The 16,295-nt window shown below is 41.2% G+C and overlaps 1 protein-coding gene across 1 annotated transcript in view; it reads right to left on the bottom strand.

Moving 5' to 3' along the window:
• The window catches only part of HERC3 (HECT and RLD domain containing E3 ubiquitin protein ligase 3), a 64,936-nt gene that overhangs the window by 7,397 nt on the left and 41,244 nt on the right, over window positions 1-16,295 (bottom strand). Inside the window, exons 30-44 of the mRNA XM_084517980.1 lie at window positions 15,700-15,830; window positions 15,418-15,578; window positions 14,814-14,890; window positions 14,079-14,203; window positions 13,475-13,534; window positions 11,259-11,370; window positions 10,034-10,223; window positions 8,161-8,324; window positions 7,694-7,807; window positions 6,423-6,446; window positions 6,246-6,335; window positions 5,167-5,337; window positions 4,403-4,546; window positions 2,881-3,047; window positions 1,655-1,721 (exon numbers count right to left, since the gene is read on the bottom strand). Of these exons, the coding sequence (XP_084374106.1) occupies window positions 1,655-1,721; window positions 2,881-3,047; window positions 4,403-4,546; window positions 5,167-5,337; window positions 6,246-6,335; window positions 6,423-6,446; window positions 7,694-7,807; window positions 8,161-8,324; window positions 10,034-10,223; window positions 11,259-11,370; window positions 13,475-13,534; window positions 14,079-14,203; window positions 14,814-14,890; window positions 15,418-15,578; window positions 15,700-15,830 (1,797 nt within the window). The remainder of the gene's footprint in view (window positions 1-1,654; window positions 1,722-2,880; window positions 3,048-4,402; window positions 4,547-5,166; window positions 5,338-6,245; window positions 6,336-6,422; window positions 6,447-7,693; window positions 7,808-8,160; window positions 8,325-10,033; window positions 10,224-11,258; window positions 11,371-13,474; window positions 13,535-14,078; window positions 14,204-14,813; window positions 14,891-15,417; window positions 15,579-15,699; window positions 15,831-16,295) is intronic.

Raw genomic sequence — 16,295 nt, 5'->3', positions numbered from 1 at the left:
CTGCAGCCCATGGGTCCCACATGGAGCAGATCTCCACGCTGCAGCCCCCCCATGGGTGGAGGAGCCCCCGGTGGAGCAGGTGGATGTGGCCTGGAGGAGGCTGCGGCCCATGGAGAGCCCCCACAGGAGCAGGCCCTGGGCTGGAGCTGCAGCCCATGGAGAGGAGCCCACGCAGGAGCAGGGGGTCTGGGGGGAGCTGCCGCCCACCCGTGGGGGACCCGTGCTGGAGCAGTTTGCTCCTGGGGGATGGACCCCATGGTACAGAGCCGTGTGGGAGCAGTGCTTGAAGAGCTGCTGTCTGTGGGCAGTCCCCACAGGCTCAGTTTGGGAAGGACGGCATCACCTGGGAGGGACCCCATGCGGAGCAGGGGCAGAGAGGGACCCTGAGGGAGCAGTGGAGACGAAGCATCAGGGACTGACCACGGCCCCAGTTCCCCATTCCCCTGTGACCCTCGGGGGGAGAAGGTAGAAGAGGGCAGATGGGAGGAAGGTGTTTTTAGTTTTTCTTTCTTTCATTCTCACTTCTCTAGCTTTTTGGTAATAGGCAATAAATTTCTCTAATCTCGCTATGCTGAGTCTGTAAAAGACAATTTGGTGAAAAATTTCTTGGGTGTCTTTAAAAGTATCTTTTTTGTTTTGTTTTAAACAGAGTTTATGATATCATCATTATGGCTTCATCCTGAATTGCAGCTCTGACCTGTGTGAGACACAGTCAGACCTGGATAAGTCTGATTTAGTAGACTTTATGTGCACTCATTTATGAAAAAAGAAATGGCACTCTCCAAGCTCAGCATGAATTTTCTTGACAATATGTGGCAGAGCTTCCTGATAATACCCTGTTATTACCCTTGGCTGGCCCTGGACAGACAGACAAGAATCCAGATCTACTCACAGTCTGCTACAGCATCAGGACTTACAAGCAAAGACACTGAAACATGGAAGCCCTTACCCTGCTCAAGTTAACAGAGGAAAACACAGCTGGAGAACAATGATGCTGAATTTCTTCATGAGTGTATGTTTGCACATGAGGAAGGACCTGATATCTTAACACACATCAAGATTTAACTCTTAATTCTATAGAACCTGTCCACTGTGTAATAAAAACTATTGTCTCTGGGTTACTACCAAATATATATATATATATATATATATATATATATATATATATATCCTAGAAGCAGAGGGAAACTAACTGCATTAGTACATCTCCTAGAAAAATGTGGTTTCTGAGAAGTCTGACCATATACACTCACTATGAATTTTGAAGTTTAAAACTATTAGTATTATGACAGCAAGGAAAATTCTAAATTGCATTAGCATTTCAACAATTGACCCGGTGATGTCAAAGCCTAACTTACAGTTTCAAGAAGGATTCAGGAATCTAGTTCTCATTGTCTCGTGTGAGATCTGGGACACTGTCATTTAAGTCACATGCTGCACTGACAATAAAGATATTCTGAAAATCACTCTACTTAATCTACTTACTAGCTTAGTTTTCATCATCATATATAAAAGAACAAGTGAGTTTTAATATTTTAACGTTAAATATGTGAGTATATGCTACAGGCATATTTTTGAATAAACTATGATAGACATGAATGGGCTTTAACTGTACTACGACTATCACAAAACTTATATGTTAAATGTATCTTACTGTAAAATTCAAGCAGAATGTCTCTTCTATATCTTCCCCAGGGTAATCTAAAAGTTGCTGAAGACTCCTACATGAGAGTCAGGGAAAGAAATGAGAAAAAAAAAAGATTCAAAAAAGTCAAACATTTAAAAGAGAAAAGAAAATCAGCATAAGTAAACCGCATCACACATCTGGTTAATAGGATTACAAGAGAGAGCACCTCTGATTCACTTGAAGAAGTAAAAAAGAAATATGCCTCAAATGAAGAGATGCTTTGTTAGAAGCAGGATACATGCCAGTCCACACAAGTTATCAGCGTAGTACATGCCTACATGTATCCCCTTTAATGATCCTGGCCTCAAAACAGTTACATTTCTAGTTCTCAAGGACTGCTAGATATTTATGCTATCTATCACATATGCTATCTAGACACAAAGGCCTGAAGCAACAAAGAGGGTGGTGAGAAGCTATAACTTAATCCCCATTACGTAGAAGATATTCTTCTACTATCCCTCAAAATCCTGCTGCTGTCTTCCTAGCACTTTACTTTGTTACTATTAGACCTGCAGCTTTTTGCTGGTAAATCAGACAGCAACTCAAAAGAAACATGAAGACAGCAGTCATACAGTGGGATTTTAACCCCTCAGTATCAAAGTAAACCAACATGCCCATGCGATTACATAGAAGAGATTCAACATGTCTTTTAGAAAAAGTCATTCCTTCACCCCATTCAACTCCCTATCTTCTGGCATGGGAACAGGTCAGAGTTGCACTGATTCAAGGATGCAGTAAGTTCACATCCAATATAAACATCCCACCCTGGGCTATGCCAAGAGATACACAGTGGATCTATTTGCTAACCCAAGCCTGGCTTGGGGAAAAGGCTGAGGCTAGGATCTGGGATCAGGCATGAAATCCCACAATTGGGTGGCAGGTCCCCGGTCATTTCCAAAGGTACTTGGTAGGTATATTTTGGTTGTGTTGATATCAAGCTTTTTGGGGTCAGTAAGGTGGGTACAGAGGTTACAGCCCTAGCAGACAGATCTGATAAGCCCACAGAAGAGGAGGCGGCCTATGTGAAATTCACCACAGACTTATGTATTTTGCTAGGCTCACAGGCCCCCAAATTAATCAGTCACTCAGAAGGACCAGATGGTTTGTTGAACAGTTTTACCCCACCTGGCATTTCTTGCTCTCTGATGGATGGTTTCCCATCCCAGACAGGATGCAAATCTTGTTTTTCATACCTTCCTTCCGTAGGGGACAGCTCCTTCAAATCCTCTAGGCAGGGCTTCACATTCAAGAGTTTTTTGTACAGAGCCAAAGGGAAGTGAAGGTCTACCACTGTGAAGTTGTAGATTGCAAGACCACAGATGATGCCGATCAAGTGAAACCAGTTGTGTTCTACAAAACACTTCAAAACCACAGAGAGAAACCCTGATGAGACACACTGTTTCTGGTGCGATGCACAGCACTCTTACCCCATGCACGAAGAAGCCAGCCCCCGCTTTCCCAACTGGGACAGTATCAGAGTGCATCAGGTCCCAGTCTTGTTGTAAATTCCTTGTCCCTAGCCTTGCTGGAGTGTGGCACAGAAATGAAGTTTCAGAACCAAGTCCTATTACTTCTGCAAGCTGTGATTAGCTGTGGAAACAGCAACACTTAGTTTCCACCTTATCTGCCTTTTATTTCCTTTTTAAATACTTCTGCATTTAGACATTAACAAAGCGTCAACGCTTGCCAGCTATGAACTGCAAGAAACTGGTCTAGCACTTCTCTCCCTACCACCCATCTTATCCTCTATTAAAAGTTTATGCGTAACCACAGTGCCACCCAGGCAAACAGGGGTAGGTGTTGGTATAGAGGCCTTAATTCCTTCACATATTTACTGTCATGTTGGTATGTTGGTCACGGTCTCATTGCCTATACTTGCTAAATGTTGTAAATATACAACTTAGATATTTTCAGTGATTGTCATTACTTCAGTGTCAAAAGATTCGTTATTTTACATGCATTAACATGAAGAATAATTGCTCTGCAATACTGTTTACAAGTTGCAGAAGATGCTGTGTCATTTCCTTCCTTATAGAATAATTAATAAATTAAAAGAACCCCCACCAGGACAGATGCACCCGAAGGTAACAATGACATCGTCATTTTCCTCCTCACTAACTAGGAAGGTGAGGAAAGAAGGAGATGAACCATCACCTCCAGCTATCTGACGGGTATAGGGAACTTCCACTCCCCACCTTTCCAAAACCAGCCAATATTCACTACAATGTTCTTGCCATTCAAGAGCTTCCTCACATAAAGCATTAACGAGTTTAGGCCCTGAAGGTGACTGTGTTGCATGAACAAGTGGATTGATTGTGAATAAGCGAATGGCAAGGCAAGCGCTAAATTTTAATGCCAGTATAACCTGAACCTGGGGTTCTGTAGAATAGCACAATTATTTATATTAATAGCATGAAAAGCACATTCATGCTATCTGAGAGTTCTTTGAACTGTCATGTGATACTTGATATATTAAGTCCTGTTATGGGATAAGAATAAAGAGAAAGAGCCAATTCCTTAACAGGCAACAGTATCATGGTTCTGATAAAGTTAATGAACCTATACTAATTTGCACTGACCATAAATAAAGCTGACGTTGTATTGTGGGAGGAAAATTGGAGGAAGATCATTTCTTTTCCATAGTTTGCTACTAAATTAATTACATCTAAAGCAGCACATCATTTCAGCCTGTGTGTAGAGAGGGCAATGGCTCACCGTGTCTGAAAACCACAGCAGGTTTGACTCTGGGTAGTAAGTGAACATGCCATAGATGGGGTTGAGGAGTTCTTTTAGCAAGAGGAGGAAGAATTCCTTTGTCACTCCTCCAGCATCAACAGCTTCCTCACCATCAAAGATGACCTGCAGAAAAAGCAGGTCAGTAACAATTATGCAGAGCTGAGACAGAGTGAATCAGACAAGTTTCCATCTGGAAGCCACACAAAGCAATTTGTCTGACATGTCCAAATCCACCAAAATCTTCAGCCAGTTCAAGTGCTCTGCTTGCAGGTAAGGACAGGGAACACGGAGTGGCAAATCTGATACTCTGAAAATTTAACTCCTTATGTTGTTCCTGTTAGATAGCAGCCAAGACATAAATAACCACCTGTCTTCCCAGCAACAGGCAGCAGCTGCTGAACTTCATAGCAACCTCTCAGATATTAAAAACACATCCTACTGTAGGTGGCCCATTCCAGCAGCATGGTGAAACAGACACTGTGCAATATCATAGACATTACTTCTCCTCTGTCCCCTATATAGGAGAGACACCAGAAAAAAAGTAAGCCTTCTAATTGGCTTCACGTAAACTGACTACTGCCAAAACAGTCCAGGAGTCAGACAGGAGAAAGATTCAGCTCCCCCACTGATTAGATGTGCCCTTGTCTGCTACACCTATGGCAGTACACTGGCAAAATGGTAATGTGAAGGGAGGAAAGGCTTCAGAAGTGCCAGCTGCATGAGAGGGTTCGAGGAAAACTTACCTTAAGAGGCTTTTTCAAATCAATATCTGAATGGATGCTCAACTCCCTTAAAGCATCACCAACTAAATTACTCCTGCGGACATGAAGTACCAGGAAAGGGCTTCTGGCCAGCAGAGGCTCCAGGGTGAGAAGCATGAAAACATTCTGCAAATTTGCACCGTTTATTGCCACCTGTAGATAACAGAGGCATGAAAATCAGCTGCTGTTCAGCTCCTTTCTTCTTCTAGAGGGAAAACAGTTATGTGCCTGATGTTCCTTTCTTCCTTACTCTTTCAGTTTGGCTTCCTCAGGGTATGAGGACTGCGTGCCCACTCTGTACAAGTGTGTGCGTGTGTTCCCATTTGCCACCCTATTTCCCACATCCACACGTTTGAGTCCACTGAGCAATTCTAAAATTTGAGCAACAGAGATATTAAACTCCTGAACACTTTTTGACATTAGGTGGCTGGAAGAAAAAGGCTTTATTTATACTTCTATTGAGTCAAAAGACTCAGTGTGAGCACAACCCTGATAAAATCAGAGTCTACAAGGGAGAACGGTGTTTCTAAAACACCATGTGAGAAGATGTGCTCCTTGTGAGGAACCCACTGCATACAATTCAAAGCCCTCATCTACAGCGATTTTCTGGTGTCAGGAAAGATGCAAAGTCTGGTCAAAGCTTTGACCACCAGATTTGAACCCTTAGTCCTGACAACCACTCCTGTGCTGCACACAAACTTCAAAAAGGTGCTCACTCACCCAAAAGCCTTACAGCTCCTCTAATAGAGACCTCACCTTACTTCTTCTCATCCTTCTCATAAATACACGAGTGCTCCTTCCATAGGTACAGTTTACATTTCCATGACATGCAAATCTGGCAATTCTGATGTTACCAAACCTCTTGAAGTAAAAGAAACTCAATACTGTGTGTGCCCTGGATAGGGCTAAGAGCTTTTCCAGCTATTCTGCTCTCTCGTATCATAGAAACAATAAAATGAGGCACAAAGTAACCCCCAGTGAACTCCCTCCCATTCAGGCACCAATGTAAAAGGCAGGACAAAAAGAAATGAGGCAGGAAAACTGGAAGAGAGAATGATTACCTGCATCTGTAGTTCTGCATCTGTCTGTAACATCTTGGTCTTAGCCTGAGCGTCAAAGATGAAGGGATAAGAACAGAGCGTCACGGCATCCTGCAAGACACACAGACAGACTGGTGCCCACGTACAGCTTCTAGAAGCATTGCTTCAAATAAGAGTCACGAAACACAATTTCCTTACCTGCATGATGGATGGTCTAACTTTCTGCGAAGGCAAAAAAAAAAAAAAAAAAAGAAAACTTTTACTCTCTTGATTGTGTCAGATATTTTTTTAGGACAGACTAGTTCAAAGGTGACCCACAAAATTTTTCTCCTCTGGGATCAACAAGCCACTTTTTTCTTCTTAAAAAAAAAAAAGCATGGGAACTTCCTTCCCAAGACAATGCACAAGCCTAATCCAAAACTTGCACATCAAACATTACTAAGAGGACTAACTGGCACAGAAGCCTGTTAGCTTGCCAGAGGTGAAACTTATTTTTATGAAGAACAACCAGAAAACTATCCCCAAGGCAGAGACCACATGAAACAACAGGAAAGAACACAAGGCCACAACACAACAATACAAGGCCACTCCTGCAACACAAATTACTCTTCTTGTTAGCTCTATCAATACAATTTTAACTATTACTGTTGTATCCAACTGAGTCATTATTTTATTGCTCTGCTCACTAAAAGCAAGCACAGAGCACTATTTATATGACGGAAGATGGGAGAGGGGACACAGCACACACAACATTTATAAAGTGCATACAGACACATATAGAAATTCTTGCTACAGTCTGATTTTACTCTTGCAGCATCCCTTGATGGATGTCTTTTTGTTTTCTCATATCTGGGATTTCTTTCCTTGCATTAATTAAATAATCTCACTGGGTTCCCATACAGCATTTTCCAGCCCTCAGTTCAGTTATCTCTTTTCTTAAAGATGGGAAAGTGAGGCATAAAAGAGGTGAAGGGTCTTACCCAAGATCACCCAGCAGGTTACTGGAAGAGCCAGGAATAGAACCCACATCTCTTGAGTCTTGGTTCAGTCCCCTAGCCAGAACGTCACACTGCCTCCTCTTACAGAGCAACATTTTAAGACCACTGGCTATATTATTCACAATACCTGCCTAAACAGCAGAAGTAAAGGGTAAAAATTATAATTTTAGAATACAGGACTTGGCTCCTGAGGTCTTGATTACATTAAAAGGATCCAGTGACTGAATTAATCCCTTTGTGCAGGGACTGAATGGGATTCACATGAATAATCACAGAGGTTGTTGCAAACATTAGTTAAATATCGTTAACTCTAGCTCTTCTGGTTTTATTTTAAGTCAACTTCAAGGCACCAACTATCCAAATCTGAGAGATTTAACATATAGATGCTCCTATACTGATTACATTACACTCTCAAAAAGGATATTAAAAATGCAGATCTCTAATGACTGGAGAGACAAAAGTGGCTCTTACCATTCCAGCCTGATGTAGGAACCACATGAGATAATCCTCCTGAATGTCCACCAAGCTGGAAATCTCAGGGATATAAAACTTATCATATTCTACATGTTTAACCTTCTGATTTACCTAGGGAAGAAAACAGATGGCTTTTAAAATATGGATGTATCCAGCATTTTTTTAGAACAGGCTTTCATAAAATCAAATATATCAGCTTGCAACAATAGGCCCCAGAAAGTCTTGCAAAAAGCCATCATCCCTTTCATTTTAGTATGAGTATTTGAGACAGGACTAAGCAATCTTCAAGTACACCAAATTCAGGAAAACCATTGACATCTTCACTCTTGTGGTGTCTCAGTGACACAAGACGGCTCACAAGCCAAGACTGTCACCAATTCGCCCCATTGATTGCCAAAGGGCAGACAAGACTGAGTGAGTATCTGCATGTTGGCATCTTGAGCCAACGTACACCCAAGGCTTACCTTGTGGAGTTTCTCCAGAAGTCTGAGAGCAGCTGTAATGTAGCTACTGAACAAGACCGGGATCAACAATGTCTTTCTTCCACTGAGGAGGTAAACTACTGCACCTTTATAGAGATCCACTAGCCTAAGGAAATATCGTGGGCACACTTGAGACCACCAGTTATCTGGAAAGAAAAGGAACATAAAAATACATCCTGAATTGAACACCACAGAATATTCCCCTACATAAAGATGAAAGTAAGGGAACACCCCTAAAAACAGTTTTAAAAACTTCCCTACATCTCTCCTAATTGTTGCAATAGAAAGCAAGCAAAGTAAGCTGCAGATATCAGAACTTGAGAAACTTTCCACTCACAAACAACCATGTCACTCACCACCCAGTCCCAACCCCTGATCAATACAAGAGCCTGAAATCAAGGTTTTTCAACCGTCTCAAGAAGCTCATATTCAAGATACTGTGTCCTTGCAGACAAAACATTGTCTGTCTGTAGTGATAAAAAAGTAGTTCTCTGGTCAGTTCTCCATCTGTACCACATCCTTCTCTAGCAGATGTCAGAAGGTGTCTCCTAACACATGTGCACTAAAGCTCCCTCTTTTTTAAAAAGCTGATTTCCTCCTTGCCACAGGCAGTAACCCTTACCTCTCCTCTGAAGGGACCCTGCCTATGAGTGTCTTTGCTAGAACCAATCCACCTGCAAAGTAGAAGATGCAGCTTGGGAAAACATCACATCAACTGCTAGAAACAAACACCAACTTAGCCTCCCAAGTGTCAGCAAAACAACATATTCTTGCAGACAGAAGTACAAAAATCCTTCATATTTCTTTATTCTAACAGTCACAATGGACTAGGAACTCTGAGCATAGGAGAAAATCTGGTTACAAAACCTCCTTGAATAAAATAATAAATAAATCACTAAAGTTCAAAACAGATTTCACTGGAGCAATGCTTTTGGAGGTCTGAATCTATTATATAGCATTTTACACAATACTGTGCAAATTAGTATAAGATAAAACTAAGAAATGGAAGAAAATAACAAAAAAGTAATATCCTAGCAAACACAAGTAACACTTTTGAGTAGCTTATCTCCTACTTAGCTTATATTGAGCTAATAGGAAATAAAGCTAGTAGAAATAAGATTCTGAAACAGGAGATGAACTGTTTATACATATAGCTTAGACATGACCAACCAATAGGTTTTTCTGCCCTTTATACTGATCAGGTTAACTTTATATTAGCAGTATATTCATTTATTTACCTTACACAGATAAGAAATTTCAATGTGGACAATGTCTGATTAAATTAACAGAGTAAGATCACTTAATCTTCATGATACACAAAATCTGTGTTCACATAGAGGCATTAAAATTTTCTGGAATTGAGTCTCTGAATGTAGGTAAATTAGACAAGGTAAATTAGTTTAACTTCCCCAGTACATGTTCTTAGAAAGTTCAGGTTGAGTTGTTTTAATTTAGAAGCAGAATATTTCATTCTCATTTATTATCCACACCACCATAAATTTTATAGGTTTTATATTACAATAACTCACTAACTCCCTCTATCTTACCTGTATGGCACAGTCTTCATTCCCACATATTTCATATTTAAAATTCAAATTTTGTGTTTAAAATTCTTTTACATAGGAATATAGGTTTTGGGGGAGGATTCCTTGAATGCTTTTGGTCCGCAGGTGCTTTTTAGAGGCAGCTGCTTCATAGCAACACCGTATCACAAAGAATATTATCATAGAAGTCATAGTTAACACAACACCAAAATTAAACCAACATAAAGACCTGACTGAAAGATCCAAAGGCAACTCTTTGTGTTCTCCCTGGATTGTGAGAGCAACATGCATCTTAAACGACAGCCTCTTACCAAGAACTTTGCTGGGGTTGGTGTCTAAGCGCAGAATAGCCATTGCCAGAGGAAGTGTTAACGTGATATAATACTTTGAATCTTGGAAGGGGGGGAATTCAGGGAGAATCAGATAGATCCTCATTGCCTCAACGTCTGGTGGTGAGCTGGACAACTGAGGAATCAAGAAACTTTCAAAGCTCTTCAGTATCTACAGGGGAAAAAAGACAAAAGGAGGCAACTTATCCCAGATGATAGATCACCTACAAAATAGATGAGTAAATAATAATGAAACACAGCACATGTAGCACAGGTAGGCTTAACAGCTTTTGTTACTGATCCCTTAAAGCATTCCACAGGACAGGACTAAATTCATGTTTTCCCAAAAAGACATAAATGTTTGGGCAGTTTTTTCCAGGGATATCTATGTTAGTATCACACACAGAATCACACACAGAATTTTCTAGGTTGGAAGAGACCTCAAGGTCATCGAGTCCAACCTAGTAAACCCTTCCTGTTGAAGGCCACATCCCTGCTTTAGAAGTAGAGTGAATTGAATTTCTCAGACTAGAAACATTGCTGAACTAGTTTTTTGTGTGCATTAAAAGCATGGGAAAAAAAAAAAAAAAAAAAAAAAAAAAAAAGACATAGAACTGTATAGCTAAAATTCTCCAGAAATAATTGTGTCTGAAGCAGGCAGATAACATGAAAAATTTCACCTGCTACAATTCCAATTTGGTAAAACATCTCACAACACCTTTCTACTCACTTCTCTCACTGACACCTATAATAAATAGTTGCACTGTGCCATAGCTCAGTGTACTCAGGTCCCACTGTACATAAAACAAGGACTGCCTCATCCACAGGACTACTCAACACACCAAGTCTTCTCTGCTTTAGGGGAGTTAGAATAAATTAAACAACCAGAAAGTACTCAACTGCTGACCCGTAAGAAATAAGAACACAGTCATTATTTTCATGCATAACATACAAGATTTAATTTCAGCAGTTATTTCAAGTATTAAATGCCATGAAAAAAAACTGTTCTATAAACAAATCTTTGAGACGTTTTCTGAGGTCAAAATCCATCCAGGTCAATGGAGATGTATCCACAGATACCAAGATGAATCTGGCCTGCAGATTTGAAATACAAACTTCCCCTAAAAAATGTGCTTCTTCTCCCATGTTTCAGAGGGCAAAGCCTTTATACTCCCTCTGAATACCCCAAAATTTTTAAGTGCAATACCTGGTCTAGGAGAATGGAGTGTTGAGAGTTCATCAGCTTCTCAAACAGCACTCTGGTGGAGTTCAAATCAATCCCTGGGGTCTTTGGACTGGTTTTAAAATGTTCATCAATTCTTTAAAAAAAAATCAGAGACAAACAGACATAAGTTGAAGGAATTGAAAACACTACCTCTGTATTGGCACTGCCTGACCTCCAGGAAATGAATCAGACTAGAAACAAAACACAACTTGGAATCTTCTTGCTAAGGACAAGATGCACAGTGCCCCTTTCTGAACTCTTCTGGGCCTTGCTTAGATTTCGGATTCTTGCAAATAAACACTTCATCAAACTCTTTGGTTTCCCCAGGACTCCTCGCTATGCTAATAGCCTGCCTGAACAGGACTGACTGCTTAAAAACCTGTATAATACCTATCTATCATTTCAGGATCCTCTGCATTTTCTTCACATACACTTTATTTATTTTTATAGAAAATAACACCCAGTAAGAAAGGGAAGGGTGATAAGATGACATTATTCAAGGGAACATCAGATGAAGGCTTTCAAAACATAACAAACAAGATTTCAGAGAACTTGGTAATTCCACTCTCATTTTTTCTAAAACTAAATGATCGCAATCAAACCACAGAGCAGTTGTAAACAGTCTTCAGACGTCAGAAATGTTCTCTCCTGTCTGCTATGTGTGAAAGGCTGTAATTTACGCAGGCTACCTGTATAAAAGGGGTAATGAAGGCAAGCCTGCAAAGTGCGACACAGTCCAACAGCCAGATCTGGGGACACCGAAATGTCCTGCAGTCCAGCAGGTAAGCTACCTAGCTCAGCACCTGGAGCATGTGCAGCATCTGGAGCAGAGACTCTCAGCAACACAGTCTGTCGTAAAAATGCACATAAATCTTTGCAGATGCTAGTAAAAAAACCAGTAATTGCTACAAATCTATTGACCTCAAGATTTCCCAGGTATGTCACTCCTCATCCCTGAGACACTGTCATACCAGACACACTGTGAAGGAAACGGTACCGGTTAAACATGGGATGCCTTTGTCAATTTTCTGATGTGGCTGTAATTACATGAGAAGGTAAATATTGTCTGCTGGAGTAGAACAGTTATTTCCATAGTAGTAGCTAGTTAAACACAGCCTCACCTCAGCGTACATTGGCTTCAAATGTTATGATTTATTTAGTCACAGATCTTCTGTGAAAGTTAAGTCCTGCACTGGCCAGGACATCATTAGGGTGGGAAGAGAACTGCCCAGAGGTGATCAAGTCATACACTCCATTCATTTCCACATTCAAAGGAGGCATGGGACTATTTGCAGTGACCCAACAACTTAGAAAACTCACTGAGTGTTTTAAACCGACATGACACAACTCTCCACATGCAGTAACAATGCTGCCTTTCCCCAAGGCTAGAGAAGAATCAACCATTGTACCAGCTGAAAAATGCAAGCATAATGAGTAACTTGTTTTCTTTTTCGAGCTGCTCTTGGAGAAGATTACTCAAAAATTATTCAGAGTAACTAGGCTCATCTTCACCTACTTACAGGTCATTTATTCATTACGTCACCATAAAAAATTCCTCCCCCACCTCAACTTATGCTGTTACCTCCCCAACCTTCACAAACGCAGGCAACATAATCCTTCCCAGCCCACAGCTTTTGACTCAGCTGTGCCTATTACATCCTTGTCACCACCTATTGTTAGTTACATCCATTTGAAACTCATGCTTTCATACGCAAAAGCACAAAACTTTTTCACAACTGATGTCACCTAAAAGAAAAGTGCTTCCATGCTGGCCTGGATGTATTTTTCATGAGCAGCCTGTGCTGAGGTATGCCTCCCTCCCTTTACAAGCACTAGCCCTCATCAGCTAGCTCAGCTGGGTGAGAGACTATTCAGGTACGTGGCATCAATCACTCATTTCTCTTCTTGTCAAATTCCCAACCCTCTCTTTCAAAGATTTTTATATTCATTTCATACGGAAAAAGTATAAGCATGACAACTCCAGGAACGTGTACAGTATATGTACACTAAACCATGCTCTTTCCTAGACTATTTGCCTTCCTTACCCAGCTCTGACTGCCTACCTCTTCCGTAAACACTCTCTGCCCCAGTCTCCTGACCAAAAAATCAAAGCCCAGTGCAAAAGCAAGTAGAGAAAAGAAGAGATTCCAGTCTGCCTCAAGGGAAAGCTACGCTACTTGACTCTCTTTGATACTTACTTCTTCTCCAAGAAGCTTCCATTCCAGCAGGCAGCTGAGGACAGTATCTGAACAACATTACTGTTTGCAGCAGGAAGACAAAAGAAAACAGAGAGAGAGGGTATAAACAAATGTTCAGTAAATCTCTTCAGCTATCTTCCATTCCTTCTATGAGAAACAACGTCAAGATCATCCCATCATTCAAAGGCTAAGTGGCTTACTCAGGATCATATAACACTCCTCTTTCAAAGGAGGGAGGTTAGCAGTGCTGCCTTTCCATCTATTCTGCCCTTCTCATAGCAGGCAAACAAGAAAAAAATTAACCAGTGTGTTCACAGCTTCTTGCTGCTTTACACAAACTCTAAGCACATAATAAAGAACAACTTTTAAATCCATTTCCCACCCACTATTTGCAATATCCTGAAGCAGCCTTAAATTCCTCTGGTTTTGCTAGGAAGCTCTAACCTAGCATCCTCGTGACTGGCACCTGTACTCCCCTTGGATATAACCAAGAACCACACTTGAAAAGGCTGATGAATTTCAAGTGAAAACAGGGCATGGAAGCCAACAAAATTATTTAAATACAATTTCCAATAATAGGCTTGTCCAGTGCCATAATACCTACTTGACAGAATTAGAACTGTTCTTTTCTAAAAGCTTTTGCCTCCAGACATCTATAGTTTCATCATTTATTAAACAGGTATAACGCGTTTCATTTATGGTCCGGAAATCATCAGCAGGCAAGGAATTCTGTGAGAAGATACAGATTTCAGCAAACACAAGGCTTGTAAAAACAATTCCTTCTTATTAAAAATCTCAGTTTTCTATATATAATTAATAGGTCTCTGGGTGTGATCTCTGAACAGGCTTGATTAGGAAGCTGCAACATTACTAATGGGCCAAAAGGAAAGGCATGGGGGAAAAAAAAAAAGACTATCAGCAAAACCATTATTACAAAGAGGAAAAGAAAAAAGAAAAACAAAATACATTTCCTTAAATGTACCAAAGGCCTTTTAAATAATGCTGTATATAGCTACAGGCTTAGTACATTTTGTCTAGATTTATTTCCATGCCTCTAAAGTGTATGTTAAACACTTACTGGAATAAATAAGCCAGAAGGAGAAAAACCATCATTCAGCCCACAATCCAGCTGATCTGTCAGAACCCCACTGTGTGTTCCGCTGCCTTACACTGATCACCTGGGCCCCACTGTCTCAGGAGGAAGGCAGTCCCTTTCTTCCCATCTGCCAAGGAAGTAACTCCCTTCCCTGATGATCAAAGTGGTTTACCACCAAAAAAAGGTGCATAGTGAGGGCTGGGACAGGTGAACAGGCTTGAGAAAGTATTTCATTTGTTTTACCTCATATTTGGAGCAAAGCACAAATGTTTGGTCTCCTCCAGAAAAGATATGTTTAACAATGTGATATTTACAGGCATCTGTTGAGGAAAGCAACACAGTTGTGTTAGAGGCTGATGAACGCAAGTTTCTGCTTTGCCTTTCCTCCACATTTGCACTGCCAGTGTCTAATGCTTTACACTTGAAGGCAAGGCTGAACTCAGTAGGAACTCAAGCACTTCAGCACTTTATTTTACTTTTTTTTTTTTTTTTTTTTTTTTTCTGAGACATACTGCCTGACAGGAGGGGAAAGCTGTAATTTTTAAACTACAATGGGTTTTTTAATGAGAAACCAGAGCCCTCAGAAATCAGCATTAGGACAATTTCATGAAGGCTCAAGATTGTGAAATGTTGAGCTCTGCCGTGATAAGAGAAAGGGAGAGGGCACACAGAGTAAGAGAGCAAGAGGTCACACAGTAATTCCCCAGTGCACTCAGGCCAGGGGAATGGGTTTCTTTTGCTGTTTCAAGCACTTTCGCAGAACAATGTCAAGGTGTCTTTCGACTGCAATGGATGAAAGGAAGTGATTCATGTCCATTTGCCACTCTAAATCATGCATAGTACGTACCAGGCTTCCCTGAGAGTTGCCCATTGTGAGCTGCCCAGTGACCCTTCACAGGAGAGGGACACTTAACATTGCAAGTGTGCCCAGTTCCCAGCTGGCCTCTTGTTCCACAGCCAAATGCATAGATCATTCCTGAAGAAGGCACAAAGGCTAAAGTGTGGTGTCTGTAACAGAGACGGGTACAAATTAACTTAATTTTGATGTGTACAATGCAGAAGCAAGACTATTCCTTCCATTTACAAGAGCCAGTGTCAGCATTAACCTCCACTGAAGGACAGGACTCACCTGCCACAGGCAATCTGGGATACTTCACTGCCCATTAGCTCAAGAACTCTTCGGGGGTTCACTTCGTCATTCATGGAGTCATGTCCCAGTTGCCCACAGGAACCTGCACCGAACGTGAACACCCCTCCACTCTGTTAGCAAATCAAACAGCATATTCTCCATTTAGGACCCATATCCCAGCAGCATCTCTCTGACTCCAGTTCCGCTACGAGCCCAAGCTTAAGCAGAGATTGCTGGGAATTTCCAAAGGATTCAGAAAATAAGCTTGGGTTCCACTAATGAAGCTTCCAAATTGCTTCCTTGCCACCCATCAGAGAGTGTCAGACTTATCTCTTAGTATGCCTGCAGCAGACAAGCTTCCCCCCACCATTACCTAATGGGCCTGAAATCTCAGAAGGTTTAACCATGGTTCAATAGCACCCATTTCCACAGTACTTTACAGTGATCTCTGGTGGCTGCTGATCAAAAGGATGATGAGCTTTTTCCTGGAAAAAGACCCACACTCTCTGGTCTTCACAGTGGTTCTCCCACTGGAATCCCACAGCTAGCTGTTTCGATTCATTTTTCAGTGGAGAACATGTTGGCACCAACCAAGG

Source organism: Aythya ferina (assembly GCF_964211825.1).
Source record: "Aythya ferina genome assembly, chromosome: 4".
Taxonomy (NCBI): domain Eukaryota; kingdom Metazoa; phylum Chordata; class Aves; order Anseriformes; family Anatidae; genus Aythya; species Aythya ferina.
Note: the sequence above shows the minus strand (reverse complement) of the source record. Positions and strands in the feature narration are given on the sequence as shown.